The sequence below is a fragment of the Morus notabilis genome, unplaced genomic scaffold (genome assembly GCF_000414095.1).
Source record: "Morus notabilis unplaced genomic scaffold, ASM41409v2 Scaffold256, whole genome shotgun sequence".
NCBI lineage: Eukaryota > Viridiplantae > Streptophyta > Magnoliopsida > Rosales > Moraceae > Morus > Morus notabilis.
In genome coordinates, this window is record NW_010367627.1 from 245,490 (window position 1) to 264,418 (window position 18,929).

Here is an 18,929-nt window from a genome sequence, read left to right on the forward strand (position 1 = left end):
AACTACTATATTGTAATAAATTGTATTATATCTGTATATTATTTAGAATAATTTAAGAGGATGCTTTCTTGGGATATAAAAGATAAATTACGTTTTCTTTCTTTTTGAGAAAATTGTTTAATTTTTTTCTTAAAGTGTATGAGTCTGGATTTTAGTTTCTTATTCTTAATTATCATCCTTTTGATTACTATAATATTTAACTAAAAAAATATAAATTAAAAGTAAGAGATAAAAAGACAGATTTATACACTTTAAAAATATTTATCTCTTTTTTTTAAACACTATATATATGAGTTTTGCCATTAACTCGTTATAGTACAAGATTTCAAAAATTGAGAGCCGAAAAGAAATTGCCTTAGCAAAAGAAATTGCATATGTTAAACTAGTATTGTAATTTTTTTACTACTACTACTTCTAAAAAAAATCTATTAATTTGATAGAAAAAACATTTTGTTTCTTCAAAGAATATTTATTAAACAAACCAACAAACAACATCCAAAAGTCAAACCCTCTCTCTCTCTCTCTCTCTCTCTCTCTCTCTCTCTCTCTCCCTCTCTCTCTCTCTCTCTCTCTCCATGTTATTCTCATGCCAATGCCATTAGGCTAGCTCATGAACAATGAACCTTAAAGCTAAATTCAGTTAGAAACTCAAACGACGACAAAAAAAAACTAATTATTCATTTCATTAATGGGTAACGGCGCAGGTAATCTCAACCGTTGTTTCTCAGGCGCCGGCGCCGGCGACCTCTCCCGCCGGCACGACATCGCCGTCGTCCTCTCGGACCCACTCGACGTCGAAGGCCTGGGCCACTCCTTCTGCTACATCAAACCCGACGCAAACGACACCAAAACCAACAAAACGACAGCGTTCTTCCGGTCGATCTCCGGCGCTTCCGTGAGCGCCAACGCGTCCACTCCTCTCTCCACCTCCATCGCCGTCGACGACACGTCTCCTCAAGGCTCCGCCTCCTTCGAGAGCTCCACTCTCTTCGCCTCCATTCCTCTGCAGCCCGTCCCACGCTTCTCCTTCTCCAATGGAGTTTCCGGGTCGGTTCCTATGGAGAGAGGCGGCTTTCTTTCGGGCCCCATCGAGAGGGGGTTCGCTTCGGGGCCGATCGATCACGGGTCGTATTCGTGTCCGATGGATAAGCTTGATATGAGCTTTTCTACTTCCAATATGGGGTATGAGCCAAGTAATCATATGAAGGAGAAGAAGAACAAGGAGGAGAAGGAGGAAAAAAGATTGATCATGAAGATTTTTAAAAGAGTGATTTTGGAGAAAATAATAATGTTCTCTTGTGGGAATAGTAAGAAGAATAAGTCATTTGTGGCTCCAATATGTAAAGGGGTTGTTGTGGAAGAGAAAAATGTTAAGATGAATGATGTGACCAATAGTGGTGGTGGAAGTAGTACTAGCACTACTAATTTGAGTAGTTCTTATAATGGTGGCGATGACGAAGATGATGTTGATGTTGATGCTGATGATGAAGATTATTCTTTGAAATGTCAGAATCTTCAATGGGCACAAGGGAAAGCCGGCGAGGATCGGGTTCAACTAGTGATTTCGGAGGAGAATGGTTGGGTTTTTGTGGGGATTTATGATGGTTTCAATGGACCTGATGCACCCGATTATCTTTTGGCTAATCTCTACCCTGCTGTTCATAAGGAACTCAAGGGGTTACTATGGATTGACAAGTTCGAATCCGCGGATTTGAAGAGGAATTCGGAGGGAATTGAGCAACCCCAGATGAATTACGACGAAAGTGCGAATTTGGAGACTAATTTCAAGAGGAAGCAGGGTAAAGGTAGGAGCAGAGTTGGTGGGAAGAAGTGGGAGGAGAGTCAGAGGAGGTGGAAGTGTGAATGGAACAGGGAAAGGCTAGAACTTGATAGGAAGTTGAAAGAGAATTTCAATTGTCCGCCCCCGAATGGCGTGGAGAATTTCAACCATTCTGATGTCCTAAAAGCTCTCTCAGTGGCATTGAAGAAGACGGAAGACGCGTATTTGGATGCCGCGGATAAGATGGTGAAGGAGAATCCTGAGTTGGCCTTGATGGGGTCTTGTGTTTTGGTGATGTTGATGAAAGGTGAAGATGTTTACTTGATGAATGTCGGGGATAGCCGCGCCGTTTTGGCTAGGAAGGCTGCGCCGGACCTCGGGATAGGAAGGGAACGCAGGGACTTGGATCCGATCAATGAGGAGACATTACAAGAGCTTGAACTCTCTAATGGTGATCATGATGATAATGAGTTTGAATTGTCCAATTTAACTTCTTTTCAGCTCACCATGGATCATAGCACATACGTGGAAGAGGTAAATAAATTGTTACACAAAAAAAATTGATTCTTATTCGCTTTTTTCCTTCTCTTTTTTTTTTCGATTTTTAATGAGTGAAGAGGCCTTTTGATTATTTTCAGGAAGTTGAGAGAATTAAGAATGAACATCCAGATGATGCTTATGCAGTAATGAATGACAGAGTAAAAGGCTACTTGAAGGTCACAAGGGCTTTTGGGGCTGGCTTTCTTAAACAGGTACATGATCCTAACTCTAAAAAACTATCTCAAACTTAGCATAAACCTAGTATTTTCTTGAATGTCATAAGGATGGAAAATTTTTCAAAAATCAACATGTATATGCACAATATGGTAAGTGTTTGAAGAGCCTAAAGGCCTTTTTTTTTTTTTTTTTGGGGCAGCCAAAGTGGAATGATGCGCTACTTGAGATGTTCAGAATTGATTATGTTGGGAGTTGGCCATATATTACATGTTCACCCTCACTTTACCACCACAAACTGAGCTCAAGAGACAGATTCTTGATACTTTCTTCTGATGGGCTGTACCAGTATTTCACCAATGAAGAAGCAGTTTCTGAAGTTGAGCTCTTCATTGCTTCATTTCCTGAGGGAGATCCAGCTCAACATTTGATTGAACAAGTTTTGTTTAGAGCGGCAAGAAAAGCAGGTAAAAAATAACCCTCCTTTCCTTCCTCCCTAAATTCACACACAAATCATGTAGATTATAAGAACATCTCTAATGTAATACTAAATTCTAATATCGATATTAAATTCTAGCATTTGAGTAGAAAAAAAAAAAAAACCATTCTCCAACATAATATGTTATTTTTAATATCAAATTTATCAATATGTCATATTCGGTGCTTATTTAGTAGCACCACTGAATATTTAGCACCAAGCATTATCATACGTTAAATTTTGACACTTTATTTTTCATTAGTTACATGGTGAGCTTTGCACTTAATCACTAAATTAGTATTATTGTTTGAAAATTAAACAGAAAATGTGTGATTATAAAGAAAAGTATATAAAACATTTAAGATGACATTATGTATTATACTATTTTGTACTTTTTTTTTCGCCAGCCATAACATTGCTATCAACATTTATATTAAAGATAGTATAATATGGGGCAGTTTTTTTTTTTCTTTTTTTTTTTTTTTAGTCTAATTTATGCAAACTTTGGGATGTTATTGCAGGAATGGATTTCCATGAGTTGCTTGATATCCCACAAGGGGAACGCCGGCGTTACCATGATGACATTTCCATTATTGTTATTTCTTTGGAGGGAAGAATATGGCGTTCATCTGTGTAAATAAAAAACTTAAACAATTATAAAATGTTACAAATTCATCAAAGGTTGTAATACAAAAAGGAAAAAAAAAAAAAAAAAAAAAAAAAAACCCCCCCCAGGGGGGGGGTTCCAAGGGTTGAGTTCTTTTGCTAGTTGACGTCATTCTCCTCCCTTTTTTCTTTCTAACAATTTGGCACTAGAAGAGAAGAAAAACTTCTTTTTTTCTTACTAATCAATCAAAGTAGTAGAAAACACGTTTACTAGTTACCACCTTTGACATATGATAAACAAGTGGAACGTGGTAAAACTCTATAAAGGTGTACTATTCCCATCACCTTATTATTATTATTTTTTAAAATAAAAATTTTAGTACTTGGAAAATGGAGTAGGTAATTCTATTGGTTTTGTTCAATTCATGACATGTAACATTAATTTCTTGCGAATTCTTTCCTTACCAAATCTAGAAAACTAGAAACACCTATCCTTTATTTTCAAAAAAAAAAAAAGAAACACCTATCCTTTTGCTTTTGTCCCTATATTTTTAGCCATTCCAAGGACGTAAGAGGATGGTATTGGGTTAGTTTTGTAGGTTTCTACAATAAGTGGAGTCATACTTTAAATGCATGTCGTTTTATGGTTAGGTATGAAAGACAGAGCAGGGTTTGAGTAGATTAATGAAATTTTTTTTTTTTTGAACATGAGTAGATTGAAGAATTTTACAGTTTTATTGTGTCAACTAATGATATGAAATGAATGCTTAATATTTGGAAGGCAGTGCAGTTGGAGATGATGGTGATAGTCAATTAATCTCATAATTTTTTTTAAATTAATCCCATTTTTGGGTTCTTAATCTCTTGACGCGTTTTTTTTTTTCTTAATTATACAATACTATAAATTACCCTAACCACGTTCTCTTCTATTTAAATGCTCAGAGTTTTAGACTTTTTGAATCCACCCTTTTCAAAATACGCAAAGGGAACCCCCAAAAAAGAAAAAAAAATAAAAATAAAAATAAAAAGTCAACCAATTTGTGACTTTGGCTGGTTTTTCAAAATCTTAAAATCTCTACTCTCACAAATTAAGCAGATGATGACAATGACAAGCAATACAAACATTAAGAAAAAGACATCAGTTGAGCTATGTACAAACATTTTAATGTATAATTTTTAGCATCAAATTTATAACATTACTTAACAAAACATGACCAATGAACTAGAGGCATTTTTACTTGCCATGATTGAAAACAAAGACTGCTAAGCAATTTGATTGCTGGGTGGGTCCACATGATGTAGAAAATGAGGAAGGTAAAACCCATGGTTTTGTTTTCCTTCATATTGAAATAAATGATATATAAAATTACTTCTATAGTGTTATTAAATTTCAACCAATAACCATATGCTCCAGGGTATTTTAGTACTAATTGTGAGGATTTTTATTTCTGCAGTTAATAGATATTAGAAATTGTGATAACTTTCACTTCCACTACTTTCTAATTAGTAAATAAATACTAAAAATGAAAAATCAAGGGCCCTCTTTCTTATTTGATTTTTTTTGAACTCTTATCTTCCCTATTATATCCAAGTAAACATGCCCTACAAGTGAGAAAATAGAAAAAAAAAAAAAAAAAACAAATGGTTTGTTTTTGTGTTTATTTGAAGTGACTTGACTCTCCCCCTTGATGTGTTGCTTGGAGTATGATAAAGAGATAGTGTTAGGTTTATAATAAATGAAACTGCTGGATAAGTTCACATAGAGATGAGATACATCTAACTTATGTGTAAAGAGATCAAATTCATTGAAAATTATTATTATTATTATTTTTCTTTTTAAGAACATCTCGTGAACCCGTTAATTAACATTCAAGGAATTGTGCATCCCCTTATTACTTACTGTTTGAACCTATTCACTAATGGTACCTAAATTTGGAAGGTTTTGTGTTATGAAATTTAAACAAAAGGAAACACGTGCTCCCCATGTTCTTGGAAGTACTTGAAACTTCTGGGATTTGGCTTAAAAAAAAAAAACATGTTTCTCGTTTCTAATTTTGAACAGTTTGAAGACTGCGGTTCTGGGAAAGAAGGATTTGTTTTTAAGGTCATGTATGGGAGTTGTGACCTTGAGAACTTAGACGTGCCCAAAAGATGTCCAATCCGGCGAAGAAAGTTTCAATTTTTCAAGATGACAAGAAACGTACAAAGCCAATAACTGAAAAGTGTATCCACGTCGTTGACAAAGAAATGAGAAGGAAGTCAAAACTACTTTTGGATGAGCCAGTCAAGGACTTTTTGTCTCTATGATTTCTTTACTAGTTTCCAACTAGCAAGAAAAGTGAGAATATTGTAGTAAGATATTGGATTGGGAGAGTTCTAAACCCAGATCTTCACGAAGTAGTTCTCTTGTCCCAACCACTTTGAGATTAGTTGGATGCGTGAGTTTGTAAGAGCAACTCTAACCATGTTAACTATTTTATGTTTTTAGTTAAAATAATTAATGATTTAACTAGAATTTAACTTTTCTCAACTCCAACAATTAGTTAAATAGTTAGCTATTTCAGAGAATTCATTTCACACTAATTAAATATAGCTAACAAGAAGTGGCTAGCTATTTGATTTATTGTATTATTTTATTGTTTCATACCCAATAAATGCAAAGGTTCTTTTTTAAATTAAATTAAATTATTTATATTTAAATTCAATCAATATTAAAATAATCTATGTTTAGCTAAAATAGAAACACAGTTGGAGTGACTCACTAAAAAGTTACTAACTAAAATAACATTCTAGCAATTTTAGTTGGAATTTTGCTAAAAAATATAGAGTTCCTTTAGAGATGCTCTAAGTGCGTGATTTCGGGTTTGAATTCTAATAATTTCATTTATTTTTAGGGTGCGTTTACCAAACCGTAAAGGAATGTAATGAGAAAGGTAATGTGATTGGAAAGGAAAATAAAGTAATAGGATTAATGATTATTGATTCCTTTTTAAGTATTTACTTAACTATTAGGAGGTATAATGAGAAATAATTTTATTTCCTTTATAGTGTCTACTAAAATTAAGAAGGGAATAACAATATTATCAATGTATTCACTAAAAAGTTTTTTTACACAATTAAATAATCATTCACTATATAGTAATTCATTAATGGTAAATAAGTAAATTAGGCATTCATTTCCTTTGACAAGAAATCAATACCAAGAGAGATATAAGGATTGACATTCCGTTTCCTCCCTACATTGTGTGGGCCCACTAAATCTCCATTACCCATTTTCTAAGTACATTATTAAAAAAAAAAAGAGAATCACTCCTTACTTTTCTTTTTTTCCTTAATATAAAGTAAATATGCCCTTAAAGTATTGGGAGTGACAGGCTCCACAAATTATAAAAAGTTGTCATAATTACTAAAAAGAACAAAGAAGATTTGATCATTAAAGTATTTTTGTGGAAAATTTTAAAAAATACTTTTAGTAAATAAAATACTATGTAAAGTATGTAATTTTCTCTTGTTTTTTAAAAAGCCTACATTAAATCTAGGGAGAAAAAGAGAAATAGGTCAAGACTTGAGCTGAATTAAAATTAATAGGCTAATAATTTACATAAGTTAATAAATAGGCTAAATTAGGGTATATTCAGATTTATCCACACAAAAGATTCTAAAAATGTCCTTTCCACTCAAAAACCCTAACTCCTTTCTCTCTTCTCTCTCTCTCTCACACTGACCTCCGCGCTCTTTCTTCCCTCCGGCGCTCTCCGGCGAACTGTTTCTTCCCTCCGCCGCTCTTTCACGATCACTCTCACTTCCCTCCGGCCCTCTAATGCGATATGTCTCTCTTCCTACTGCATCTCTCTCTCTCATCCCTCGACCAATCTCAGATTCTCTTCCGCCACCGTTTCTCTCTCTTCTGTCTGCCACTCTAAAAAACCTTGCCGGTGTCGTTAGACAAGAAATCGAAGACAGACAAGAGACGTCAAAAATTAACAAAAGAACAAAGTAAATCCGTTAATAACTAATTGGAAAACCACTAATTAATGAATACGTTAATATTGATTGACAGACTTTTAACTTATGTTTGAGATTGGCACTTAACAAAAACATTGTAAACAAGTTATTATTCAAAATTAAGAACAGGAGCTCGTTACTTTTTGTTTCCCTATAATTGGAATCTATCGTATAGTAAGGCTCTTTCCATTTACTTACTCGACACAACTTCAAAAATCAAGTTATGATCATAACCTATCGAGTTATGTCATTATTGAAACTGAAAATTATAAGTGCATGAACACTATCAAGTTATGGTCATTTTGAGATAAATAAATCATGAGGAAGTTCAAAGAGAAATGCCACCAGCAGCATCAACAAAATTGGACAAGATGAAAATTGATCTAAGTAATATGCTTAACAAAGTAAAACATTTTGAAGCCAACCAGGTAGTCATGAAAGAGGATTTGAGAGAAATAAAGGCAATGGTTGTGGATTCTATGGACATTATGAGAACCATTCAACAAGATGTGCTTCTGTTTCTCAAAGAAATACAAAACAATCCAGCTTTTGAGGTAATGAAACAACACAAATTGATTTTGAATTTGTTTTTGCATTGTTTCCTTAATTTGTACCTCAATGAACAGGAGGACAGAGAAAAAGAAGTATCTGCAGAGCTAGGAGAACATGAGGGACAATTCGGTTATACTCCACTCACACGCTTGTTTGATATCAGTCAACAAACATTGGACAGAACATTTGAAGAAGCTAAAAAGATAATAGCAATGAGAAAAGCTGCTGCTCAAGGAATCAAAATGGTATGAATCTTCTTAATACTACTTGGGAAAGGAAAAAAAAAACCCACATTAATACTAGTTGAGAAAAAAAAATAGAAAAAAAAGTTTCTTACAACTAATCAAAAACTTGTTATTACAAGATGAAGATTATGAAGAAAAAGAAAATGAGGAAGAAGAAAAACATGAAGAAATACAAAAGAAAAAGTGCAAAGTAACAAAGGGAAACAATAGAAGAGCTTGGCATTTCTTCATTCATCCTCTTGACCCAAAGTTCTAACGACCCAGACTCGTAAAAATGAGATGATATTAGAATATAACCTTTTGGATGATATGTCTACAATTTTTAAAAACTAGTCTTATATTTTAAATGATGACTTGAGATTTACACTACTTCTTACAATCTTTTGAATGTTAATATTCATTGACAAGACTTTTAATTTATGTTTGAGATTGACACTTGAATGAAAAGAATGTAAACCCATGATTTATCAATTTTATGCTGTTGAATTTGAAAATTACAAGTGCAGGAACACTATCAAGTTATGGTTAGGTTATGATGATCGAGTTATGATCATTAGCTTTTGACTTATGTCATTATTGGAGCTAAAAATTTCAAGTGTATGAACACTGTTAGGTTATGGTCAAGTTATGACAATAACTTGTCAAGTTATGGTCAAGTTATGACAATAACTTGTCAAGTTATGATGCTTAACTCGACAAGTTATGTAAAAACATGTCAATTATGTACCATAACCCGTTAAATTATGGTCCATATTCGGACAAGTTATGAAAAAATTGTCAATTATGGACCATAAACAGTCAAGTTATGATGTATAACCGCATAAATTATGGATAAAAACTGTGAATTATGGACAATAATTTGTCAAGTTATGGTTTATAACCAGACCAGCTATGCACGGGCATTACATGTAAAAATATGCAACATAACTAAAATAACTTGAAACTCGTTTACTTACTAAAATTAAAAACCAATCTATCACAAATGTTCAACATACTACACTCTAAAAAACCAATAAACAATATAGTTTGTGCTAAAAGTAGAAATATACAAGAATATGAAAACCAACAAGTCAAATTAATCAATATAATCATCCAAATCAAACTCAATTGCATCTTTTGGCGTCATAAAATGCATTTTTGGTGTATTTTGACCCTTGTTATCATCACTCTCATAACCCAATTGCTGCTTTCGCAAGGCATGGTTGAACAACTCAACTGTCATCTTCTTACCGAATAATGTTCCAGCCCCTTGCTTTCTCAAACAATCATCACATCCGGCTTCCATTAAGATCTCAGCCATCTTAAGCACGAATATTCCACAATCATCACTACAAACAACAACAACCAAAAATCTAACCATTAGAAACAACGAATATAAATGCAAAAGTGAATCAAGGGAAAACAAAAAAACATTTAAAGAGAAAAAAAACTAAACTGTTCTCTTGTCTTGAACAATCGTCATATATGATCTCAAAAGGGTCAAGATGATCAAATTGACTAGTGAAATACTTGTGTATGAGAATCAAAATAGCCAACAGATTTAAGCAAGTGTGGAAGAATGACTGTCAAAGGTTCCACTGAAGCATGAACTTGCTTCTCTACCCTCTTTGAAAAAAGAGAATCATATATCTTAATACAATGATCCTTAAACTCAACATAACCCAAAATTCAGTGCTCCTTACGCTCAAGAAAAATGGGTACGAGAAGAATGTCCAATTCACAAAAAGGCAAACTACAATACAAATAATCTCCGAACACATAATCTTGAAGAGCACAATGTGAAGAGAAATCAAAAGTAGACCAATAAAAATCCTTTTGGTTGTCTAAGCACCATAAGCTATTAATCCTTGTGAAAAAATGCGAGTCCAAAACCATGCACCTAATATAAGGCCTGTTTGTATAGCACATCATCTTTTTTCGCAAGTAATACGCGACTACATCAACATGCTATCAAAAGAAAAAAATTAATGATAAGATTTGTTCCAAAAAAAAACCTTGCATAAAATTTAAAAAGAAAAAAAAGGTAGAATCTTACCGAGTCACTTAGCCAACACTTTGGGGTCCTTAAAGTTTGAAACCAGTGCTTTGAGTCAATGGTGTCAACTTTGAAAGCAAAAGCAGGATTTATCAAATGTGCATCCTTGGCCGGTCCCCACACTTTCTTAGAGATCATATTAGTCTTATATCATGCTTGAAACCCCGCCTTGTCTTCCTTTGATGCATCGCAATCAACAATTTCAGAGAATGGACAAAAAAATAAAAAATTTCATCTACACGCTTAGTAGGTTCTTGTGATGCTGCCTTATCAAAAACAACAATCCTTTGTTCAGTAGATGCATCGCCTTCCTTAGCAACATCATTAACAAGATCCTTCAAAACTGAAGTAATTGTTTCTTCAATTTTGTTAGAAGAAACACCCACTTTCTATGCAATTATTTCTTCAATTGCTTCTTCTTCCTTTGTTTCTTCCTTTGTTTCTTCAATTGTTTCTTCTTCCTTTGCTTCTTCCTTTGTTTCTTGCTTGTTCTTCATTTTTTTACTTGTTCTTCTTAGAAGAAAACACACTGCCAAACTTTTCACCAAGCATTATGATTGACTGAACCATAGAAGAAATTTGTTCATTGAAATCTCTTCGAAGGGAAGAAACTTCAACAACCCATCTATCAGTTTTTGCCTCCAAGGAAGCAAAACGTGCAAAAAAATTCAGAATTACCAACAACACCCTAAAAATGCAAAGAAAAGAAACGAAAAAAGTCAAATCAAATGAAAAACACAACCTATCAAGCTACGGAACATAACCAATCAAGTTATGTGAAAAACTTATCAATTTAGAGCATAACATATCAACTTATTCACCATAACCTAACAATTAATGGACCATAACCTAGCACGTTATGAAGGATAACCTATCAAAGTTATGGTCTATAATTTGTGAAGTTATAAAATTTCAGTGGTAAAGAAAGCTCTAAGATTCTAAAGGTGTACATGGTAAATCCATGGATTTACCAAGAAAAATGCTACTAGCAACCTTACAATGAACAAAAATTAAACAAAAATAAAAATAAAACAAACATGATTTTCACATAACAACCATACAGTTCCAATTGTAAATTGAAAAAGGAACAAAAACAAAACTAAAGAAACCTGATTTTTAGGAGGAGGGATAAATGGAGGACGGACAGTTTCAAAATCTTTGTCATCCTCCTCCAACTCATAGCCACTAGAAGCCGGAACATCATTTTCCGACTTCTGACAAAACCCATCAAGATAATTACAGTGACGCTCCGATTATATTGGTTCAATCGAAAAACAAGAGAATTGAAAATAAAAAATAAAACATTAAAACAGCAAATAAGCAAAAAAATTAATAAAAATATTAAAACATAAAAATTTACTATAAAACAAACTATAAGACAGAAGTCTAACCTGGCCATCTTTGCTCTTAAACACATCAAATGACTTTTTTGAATAATTTTCCTTAGTCGACCATTTGAAAATTCACAAAATTGGCTCATCAATAAATTTTTTCAGTGCACAAATACCACTAATGTGTGGTAGACATTCATAAGCCCAAACTTGAAAAGCAAAGGTCAAACCGTAGATCTTATAACCATCTACGCGTCTATTTTCATTTCGAATAGGAACCTTATCATCATGCTTGTATAAAGTCTCAATAGCAGATTTTAAACTTGTAAAAAGTATATTAAAAGAAAATTTACCCTAAGAAAAATCGTTAAAATGAGGGCTATCAACAATTCTAATCAGGTCATCACTAACCCCCACCTCCTTGGGCTTAGCTAAAAGAAATAATGACACAAAATGTAACAAACTCATTTTCACAGCTTTCTCATCACTATCAAAATTTACAAATTCAAAACACTTCTTAATTGTAGCCCTCTTTACAAGGCTTGTACCATGATCCTTGAAATATTTGTTATGTCTTGAAAAATCAGATGTATTTACATAACTTGAGAAGTTAACATCTCTTGTACACTTTAAACCAGTACTTAATGCAAACTCCTCAATAGAAAACTTGTAAAAGAATCACTAAACTTGAACCATAACTCTTTTAGGTTTGGATTATAAACCACATGAAACGGTAACTCGTGTATCAACTGACATTGGTTACTGTACTTTAACAAATAAAAAAACCGACTAAAAATTATTTTTCTAAACAAATCCTTCTGAGTTTCAGAAAACTTTTTGTTCAATTCCTCTATAACAGCAAAAGAGGATGATACATGATCCTGATCTCAAAATCTCTTCTCAGGATTAATACGATAATTCCAAGGCTGTAAAAATGAAAAAAAAAAACGGAAGAAAAACCATATGAGGATAAACCTAAAAGTCCATAATCAAAACACAAAATGAAACCATATTCATATCCTAAATTCAAAAATCTATAAACTAAGTTGAAAAAATAAATCAAAATACCTCTAAAATGTTACGAGTGGGAGAAGGAAGACAAACTTCTTCTGAACTTTTCTTCTCCCGAACAATTTTCTTCTTTAGAACCTTTAGGCGTTTTCTCAGAGAAGAAACAGATGCATTGTTCTTCTGATTCCATTTATTATTTTTAAGATATGGCAAAATCACCAAGCAAGAGAAAGAATAATGCCTTTGTTTCTTCTCCGAGAAAACGCCCGAAGGTTCTGAAGAAGATAATTGTTCGGAAGAAGATAATTGTTCGGGAGAAGAAAAGTTCGGAAGAAGTTTGTCTTCATTCTCCCACTCGTAACATTTTGAAGGTATTTTGATTTATTTTTTCAACTTAGTTTATAGATTTTCGAATTTAGAATATGGAATATGGTTTTATTTTGTGTTTTGATTGTGGATTTTTAGGTTTATCCTCATATGATTTTTCTTCAGTTTTTTTTTTTTTTTTCATTTTTACAGTCTTGGAATTATCGTATTAATCCTGAGAAGAGATTTCAAGGCCAGGTTAATGTATCATCCTCTTTTGCTGTTATAGAGGAATTGAACAAAAAGTTTTCCGAAACTCAGAAGGATTTGTTTAGAAAAACAATTTTTGGTCGGTTTTTTTTTATTTGGTAAAGTACAGTAACCAATGTCAGTTGATACACGAGTTACTGTTTCATGAGATTTATAATCCAAATCCAAATGAGTTATGGTTCAAGTTTGGTGATTCTTTTACTAAGTTTTCTATTGAGGAGTTTGCATTAAGTACTAGTTTAAAGTGTACAAGAGATGTTAACTTCTCAAGTTATGTAAATACATCTGATTTTTCAAGACATAACAAATATTTCAAGGACCATGGTACATGGCTTGTAAAGAGGGCTACAATTAAGAAGTGTTTTGAGTCTGTTGATTTTGATAGTGATGAGGAAGCTGTGAAAATGAGTTTGTTACATTTTGTGTCATTATTTCTTTTAGCTAAGCCCAAGGAGGTGGGGGTTAGTGATGACCTGATTAGTATTGTTGATAGCCCTCGGTTCATATTCGAAATGAAAAGAGATGCATAGATGGTTATAAGATCTACGGTTTGGCCTTTGCTTTTCAAGTTTGGGCTTATGAATGTCTACCACACATTAGTGGTATTTGTGCACTGAAAAAATTTATTGATGAGCCCATTCTGTGAATTTCAAATGGTCGACTAAGGAAAATTATTCAAAAAAACCATTTGATGTGTTTAAGAGCAAATATGGTGAGGTTAGACTTCTGTCTTATAGTTTGTTTTATAGTAAATTTTCATGTTTTAATGTTTTTATTAATTTCTTTTGCTTATTTTTTGTTTTAATGTTTTTAATTTTTATTTTCAGTTCTCTTGTTTTTCGATTGAACCAATTGAATCGGAGCGTCACTGTAATTATCTTGATGGGTTTTTTTTTCAGAAGTCGGGAAAGGATGTTCCGGCTTCTAGTGGCTTTGAGTTGGAGGAGGATGACAAAGATTTTGAAACTATCCCTGTAACACCCATTTTTCTAAACTGATAAAATTCTTAGAAGTAGATGTTAGGAGTTAACTTGAATAATGTTATGGTGTTATATATAGTTAATTCTAACATTACATTGAGTTATATTTTACAGGTGAACGCGACGAGGACTCGAGGGGCTAAGAATAAGTTCATGTCATTATATGAAAATTTTATGTGATTTCATATTTATTCTTATGATTTAATGAATTAGTATGATGTTATGATTTGATAATATGTTTCTTTTTATATGACATATATACATGATTTATTTTGTGTGTTACTTTGTGATTTATATGATATGTGATATAGTATTTTAATAGGAGTTAAGAAAGTAAATAAATATAAATTTATACAGTTTGATGTGCCATTCATTATACCCACAAATATCTCCATTAGTCCTATATTGTACTAGGAAACGAATCACAATTACTACCTATGCTCTGGCCAAATTACAATAGGAAGTCTATCCTCATAAACGTACAGTGGGAAAAAAAAAAGATGGTCAGGTTCACGATTATACATTCTCTTGCCTATTATATACCTTAGCTATGCACATAGTCAAAGGAAGGGGAGAGTAATCATCGTGCAATATGTTCTAGGATTCATTATTTCAGTGACAGCCGTAGTCCCCAATGCACGCCTGTAATATTCAAGAAGATTCTAAAAATAGTTTTGGAATTATTGCTCATGATTTTCTTACGTGTTGACCCAAAAAAAAAAATTGATATATTTTTAGAATCCTCATTCTATATCTTCTCAGTTGCCTTGATATATTTTATTCTCTCTCTCCCTTCCTCTTTTCTCACGTTCTTAAAAATCACAAGAGAACCTCAATAATCAGCCATCAAGCTCATCTCTTAATCTTTCTTTTGAATTCTTCTAGCAATCAAGATAAGGAAATTGTTAAGGTATGATTCCTCTTATTATTTATTCTTATGGTTTCGAATTCTTTAAGGTTACGGAATTTGATAGTCAATAATGGCTTTTGTTTGAGAAGGAGGAGAGACATGAGATGATGTTTGAGTGAGGCTATATCACTGCTATGTTACTTATGGTATTACGTATATGGGTGGATGGGTGGCTGTGTTTATTTTCTTTTTAATAATTTTGAGACCGCTGTATTCTTATAATTTAATTAATCATTTTCAAGTTTTCGATTTTATTTAGAGGAATCATATATAGATTTGTGTCAGATGCTAGGATATCTTATTTCATTGGTCTTATTGCACCCTAGTTTAAGAAGTCAAAAATTTTAGACGTGTCTAGGAGTGATTACATGCATACTTCTATGTTTCTGTGTATTAGAAATATGTCATAAGGTTGAATAATAGATGGAGTATTGTTTATACATGTGAGGATGATGGTTTTGTATTTTATAGAATTTTTAGTGAATTTTCATCCTAGTTTGAGTGCTGGAATTTCTCCAGGTTTCATGTATGATTTTAAAACAGGATTTCAGGAAGCAAACGAACTCCGTTTTTAACAAATTAGATACCGTTGGAAAGCTCTAGATGTCTAATTTAATTTAAAATTGTTTCAGGTCATTTGGAGTTCTATATGAATTGTCATGAGTTTTTAAAGGAGTAAAGGTCAGGCTGCCAGTTTTTATTAAGTTTTGTGGTTTCGTGTAATCAGTGGGTTTTTATGTCTTGATGTTAATGAATGGTGAAAATGGTATATTAAATGTTGTTTTAACGTGATTAATGTATTTAATGAGATATTAAGGCTTTTTAATAATCTTATTTATGATTTATGGCATGAACGGTTCTAGAAGCGAGCACCCGAGGACCTCATTCGTCGCGTCACTGTTGTGAAATTTAAAAAGGTTAAGCAAGGCGCTCAAGTAAGTACACTCTCACCTGCAACATGAATTGAAGAATTGAGAAGTATATGATTTTGGTGTTTATGATGATGTTATGACGTTTTTAATAATCCTCTTATGATGACGTTTTGAAGAAAAATGTATATATGTATTTTTGTGTTTTTAAATGGCGTTGTACACCCTTGATGGTGACTGGTGAGCGGTCTTATTACCACGGTTGGTATGGGATTTGCTACCCCATGCTTTCCGTGGCTAGCGTGTTATGATGGTACAACGTCGGGCCCAATATATGATGGATTTTTTAAAGTTTAAACATGTTCAAAAATAATTATTCTCATAATGATGTTTATTGTTGATGAATAAAAATGTCCATTTAAATTTGTGAGAATTAAGTGTCTTACTAAGCCCTTACTTATATAAGTTATTTCATGTTGCAGACAATCTAAAGGGTAAGATGTAGCCATGGAGAATATTGGAGCGGATGCGAGCTACGCGTGATAGGAAAACGGGAGAAACGATCATGGGATGTTAAACAAAATTTTTACTTTTTACTTTTATTATTTTGAAACTTTGGTTTATGGTGGTTTTGATTTGAAGAATATTTTAGACTTTATAGATTTGAATAATTAAGTTGAACCAAAGGTTATTTTATTTTTTCTTTGAGGAAGTTCAAAAAAATTTAAAGATAATATGTTTAAAAAAAAAACCTAGGCTTTTCTTTAAGTCATTCAAAGTAAAGTGTTTCAAGGTTAACGATTTTCCGCATTCTTTAAGAGGTAAATGTTTTAAAGTTAAGATAACTGTGACGATCCGTGAGGGGTCGTTACAGTCCCTCCTCCTCTATTTATCTCTCCTCCCAAAAATCAGGTTTGTTTAGTTTTGTTTTTGTTCCTTTTTCAATTTACAATTGGAACTATAAGGTCGTTATGTGAAAATCAAGTTATGTGAAAATCATGTTTGTTTTGTTTTTATTTTTGTTTTTATTTTTGTTTAATTTTTGTTCATTGTAAGGTTGCTAGTAGCATTTTTCTTGGTAAATCCATGGATTTACCAAGTACACCATTGAAATCTTAGAGCTTTCTTTACCATTGGAATCTTATAACTTCACAAATTAAGGACCATAATGTTGACAGGTTATCCTCCATAACGTGTCAGGTTATGGTCCATTAATTGTCAGGTTATGGTGAATAAGTTGATAGGTTATGCTCTAAATTGACAAGTTTTTCACATAACTTGGTTATGTTCCATAGCTTGATACATTGTGTTTTTCATTTGATTTGACTTTTTTCATTTTCTTTTCTTTGCATTTTTAGGGTGCTATTGGTAATTCTGAATTTTTGGCACGCTTTGCTTCCTTGGAGGCAAAAACTGATAGATTGGTTGTTGAAGTTTCTTTCCTTCGAAGAGATTTCAATGAACAAATTTCTTTTGTGGTTCAGTCAATCATAATGCTTGGTGAAAAGTTTGACAGTGTGTTTTCTTCTAAGAAGAACGCAAATGAATGAAGAACAAGCAATTGAAGAAACAAATGAAGAAGCAAAGGAAGAAGAAGAAGCAATTGAAGAAACAATTGCAGAGAAAAAGGATGAGAAAGTGGGTGTTGCTTCTAACAAAATTAAAGAAACAATTGCCTCAATTTTAAAGGATCTTGTCAATGATGCTGCTAAGGAAGGCGATACATTTATTGAACAAATGATTGTTGTGTTTGATAAGGCAGCATCACAAGAACCTACTAAGCGTGTAGATGAAAAATTTTTATTTTTTTATCCATTCTTTGAAATTGTTGATTGCGATGCATCAAAGGAAGACAATGCAAGGTTTCAAGCATGGTATAAGACTAATATGATCTCTAAAAAAGCGTGGGGACCGGCCAAGGATGCGCATTTGATAAATCCTGCTTTTCATTTCAAAGTTGACACCATTGACTCAAAGCATTGGTTTCAAACTTTATGGAACCTAAAGTGTTGGCTAAGTGACTCGGTAAGATTCTGTCATTTTTTTTTTAATTTTATGCAAGGTTTTTTTTTTTTTGGAACAAATCTTATCATTATTATTTTTTTCTTTTGATAGCATGTTGATGCAACCTCGTATTACTTGCGAAAAAGATGATATGCTACACAAACAAGCTTATATTAGGTGCATGGTTTTGGACTCGCATTTTTTCACAAGGATTAATAGCTTATGGTGCTCTAACAACCAAAAGGATTTTGATTGGTCTACTTTTGATTTCTCTTCACATTGTGCTCCTCAGGATTATGTGTTGGGAGATTATTTGTATTGTAGTTTGCCTTTTTGTGAAGTGGACATTCGTCTCATACCCATTTTTCTTGAGCGTAGGAAGCATTGGATTTTGGGTTATGTTGAGTTTAATGATCATTGTATTAGGATATATAATTCTCTTTTTTCAAAGAGGGTAGAGAAGCAAGTTCATGCTTCTGTGGAACCTTTGACAGTCATTCTTCCACACTTGCTTGAATCTGTTGGCTATTTTGATTCTCATACACAAAAGTATTTCACTAGTTAATTTGATCATCTTGGCCCTTTTGAGATCATATTTGACGATTGTTCAAAACAAGAGAACGGGTTAGTTTTTTTTTTTTAACTCTTTTTGTTTTCCCTTTACTTGATTCATTTTTGCATTTATATTCTAATTGTTAGATTTTTGGTTGTTGTTGTTTGTAGTGGTGATTGTGGAATATTCATGCTTAACATGGCTGAGATCTTTATGGAAACCGGATGTGATGATTGTTTGAGAAAACAAGGGGCTGGAACATTATTCTGTAAGAAGATGG

The 18,929-nt window shown here is 32.9% G+C and overlaps 1 protein-coding gene across 2 annotated transcripts; it reads left to right on the forward strand.

The window, feature by feature from the left end:
- The first annotated feature begins 600 nt into the window (after window positions 1-600).
- LOC21404153 (probable protein phosphatase 2C 4) lies at window positions 601-3,666 on the forward strand. 2 transcript variants are annotated; one of them, XM_024175482.1, is made up of 5 exons: window positions 601-1,737; window positions 1,810-2,314; window positions 2,419-2,532; window positions 2,697-2,961; window positions 3,494-3,666. In XM_024175482.1, the coding sequence occupies exons 1-5, from the start codon at window positions 689-691 to the stop codon at window positions 3,607-3,609; spliced, it is 2,049 nt and encodes a 682-aa protein (XP_024031250.1). In that variant the 5' UTR covers window positions 601-688; the 3' UTR covers window positions 3,610-3,666. The 2 variants fall into 2 exon arrangements, with proteins under 2 accessions (XP_024031250.1, XP_010111469.1); XM_010113167.2 differs by having other exon boundaries at window positions 601-2,314.
- The last annotated feature ends 15,263 nt before the right edge of the window (window positions 3,667-18,929 follow it).

Coding starts and splice junctions, on each gene's coding strand:
- LOC21404153 (XM_010113167.2), top strand. CDS start 689: ATGGGTAACGGCGCAGGTAATCTCAACCGTTGTTTCTCAGGCGCCGGC. Junction 2,315..2,418: donor ATAGCACATACGTGGAAGAG/GTAAATAAATTG, acceptor GATTATTTTCAG/GAAGTTGAGAGAATTAAGAA. Junction 2,533..2,696: donor GGGCTGGCTTTCTTAAACAG/GTACATGATCCT, acceptor TTTTTGGGGCAG/CCAAAGTGGAATGATGCGCT.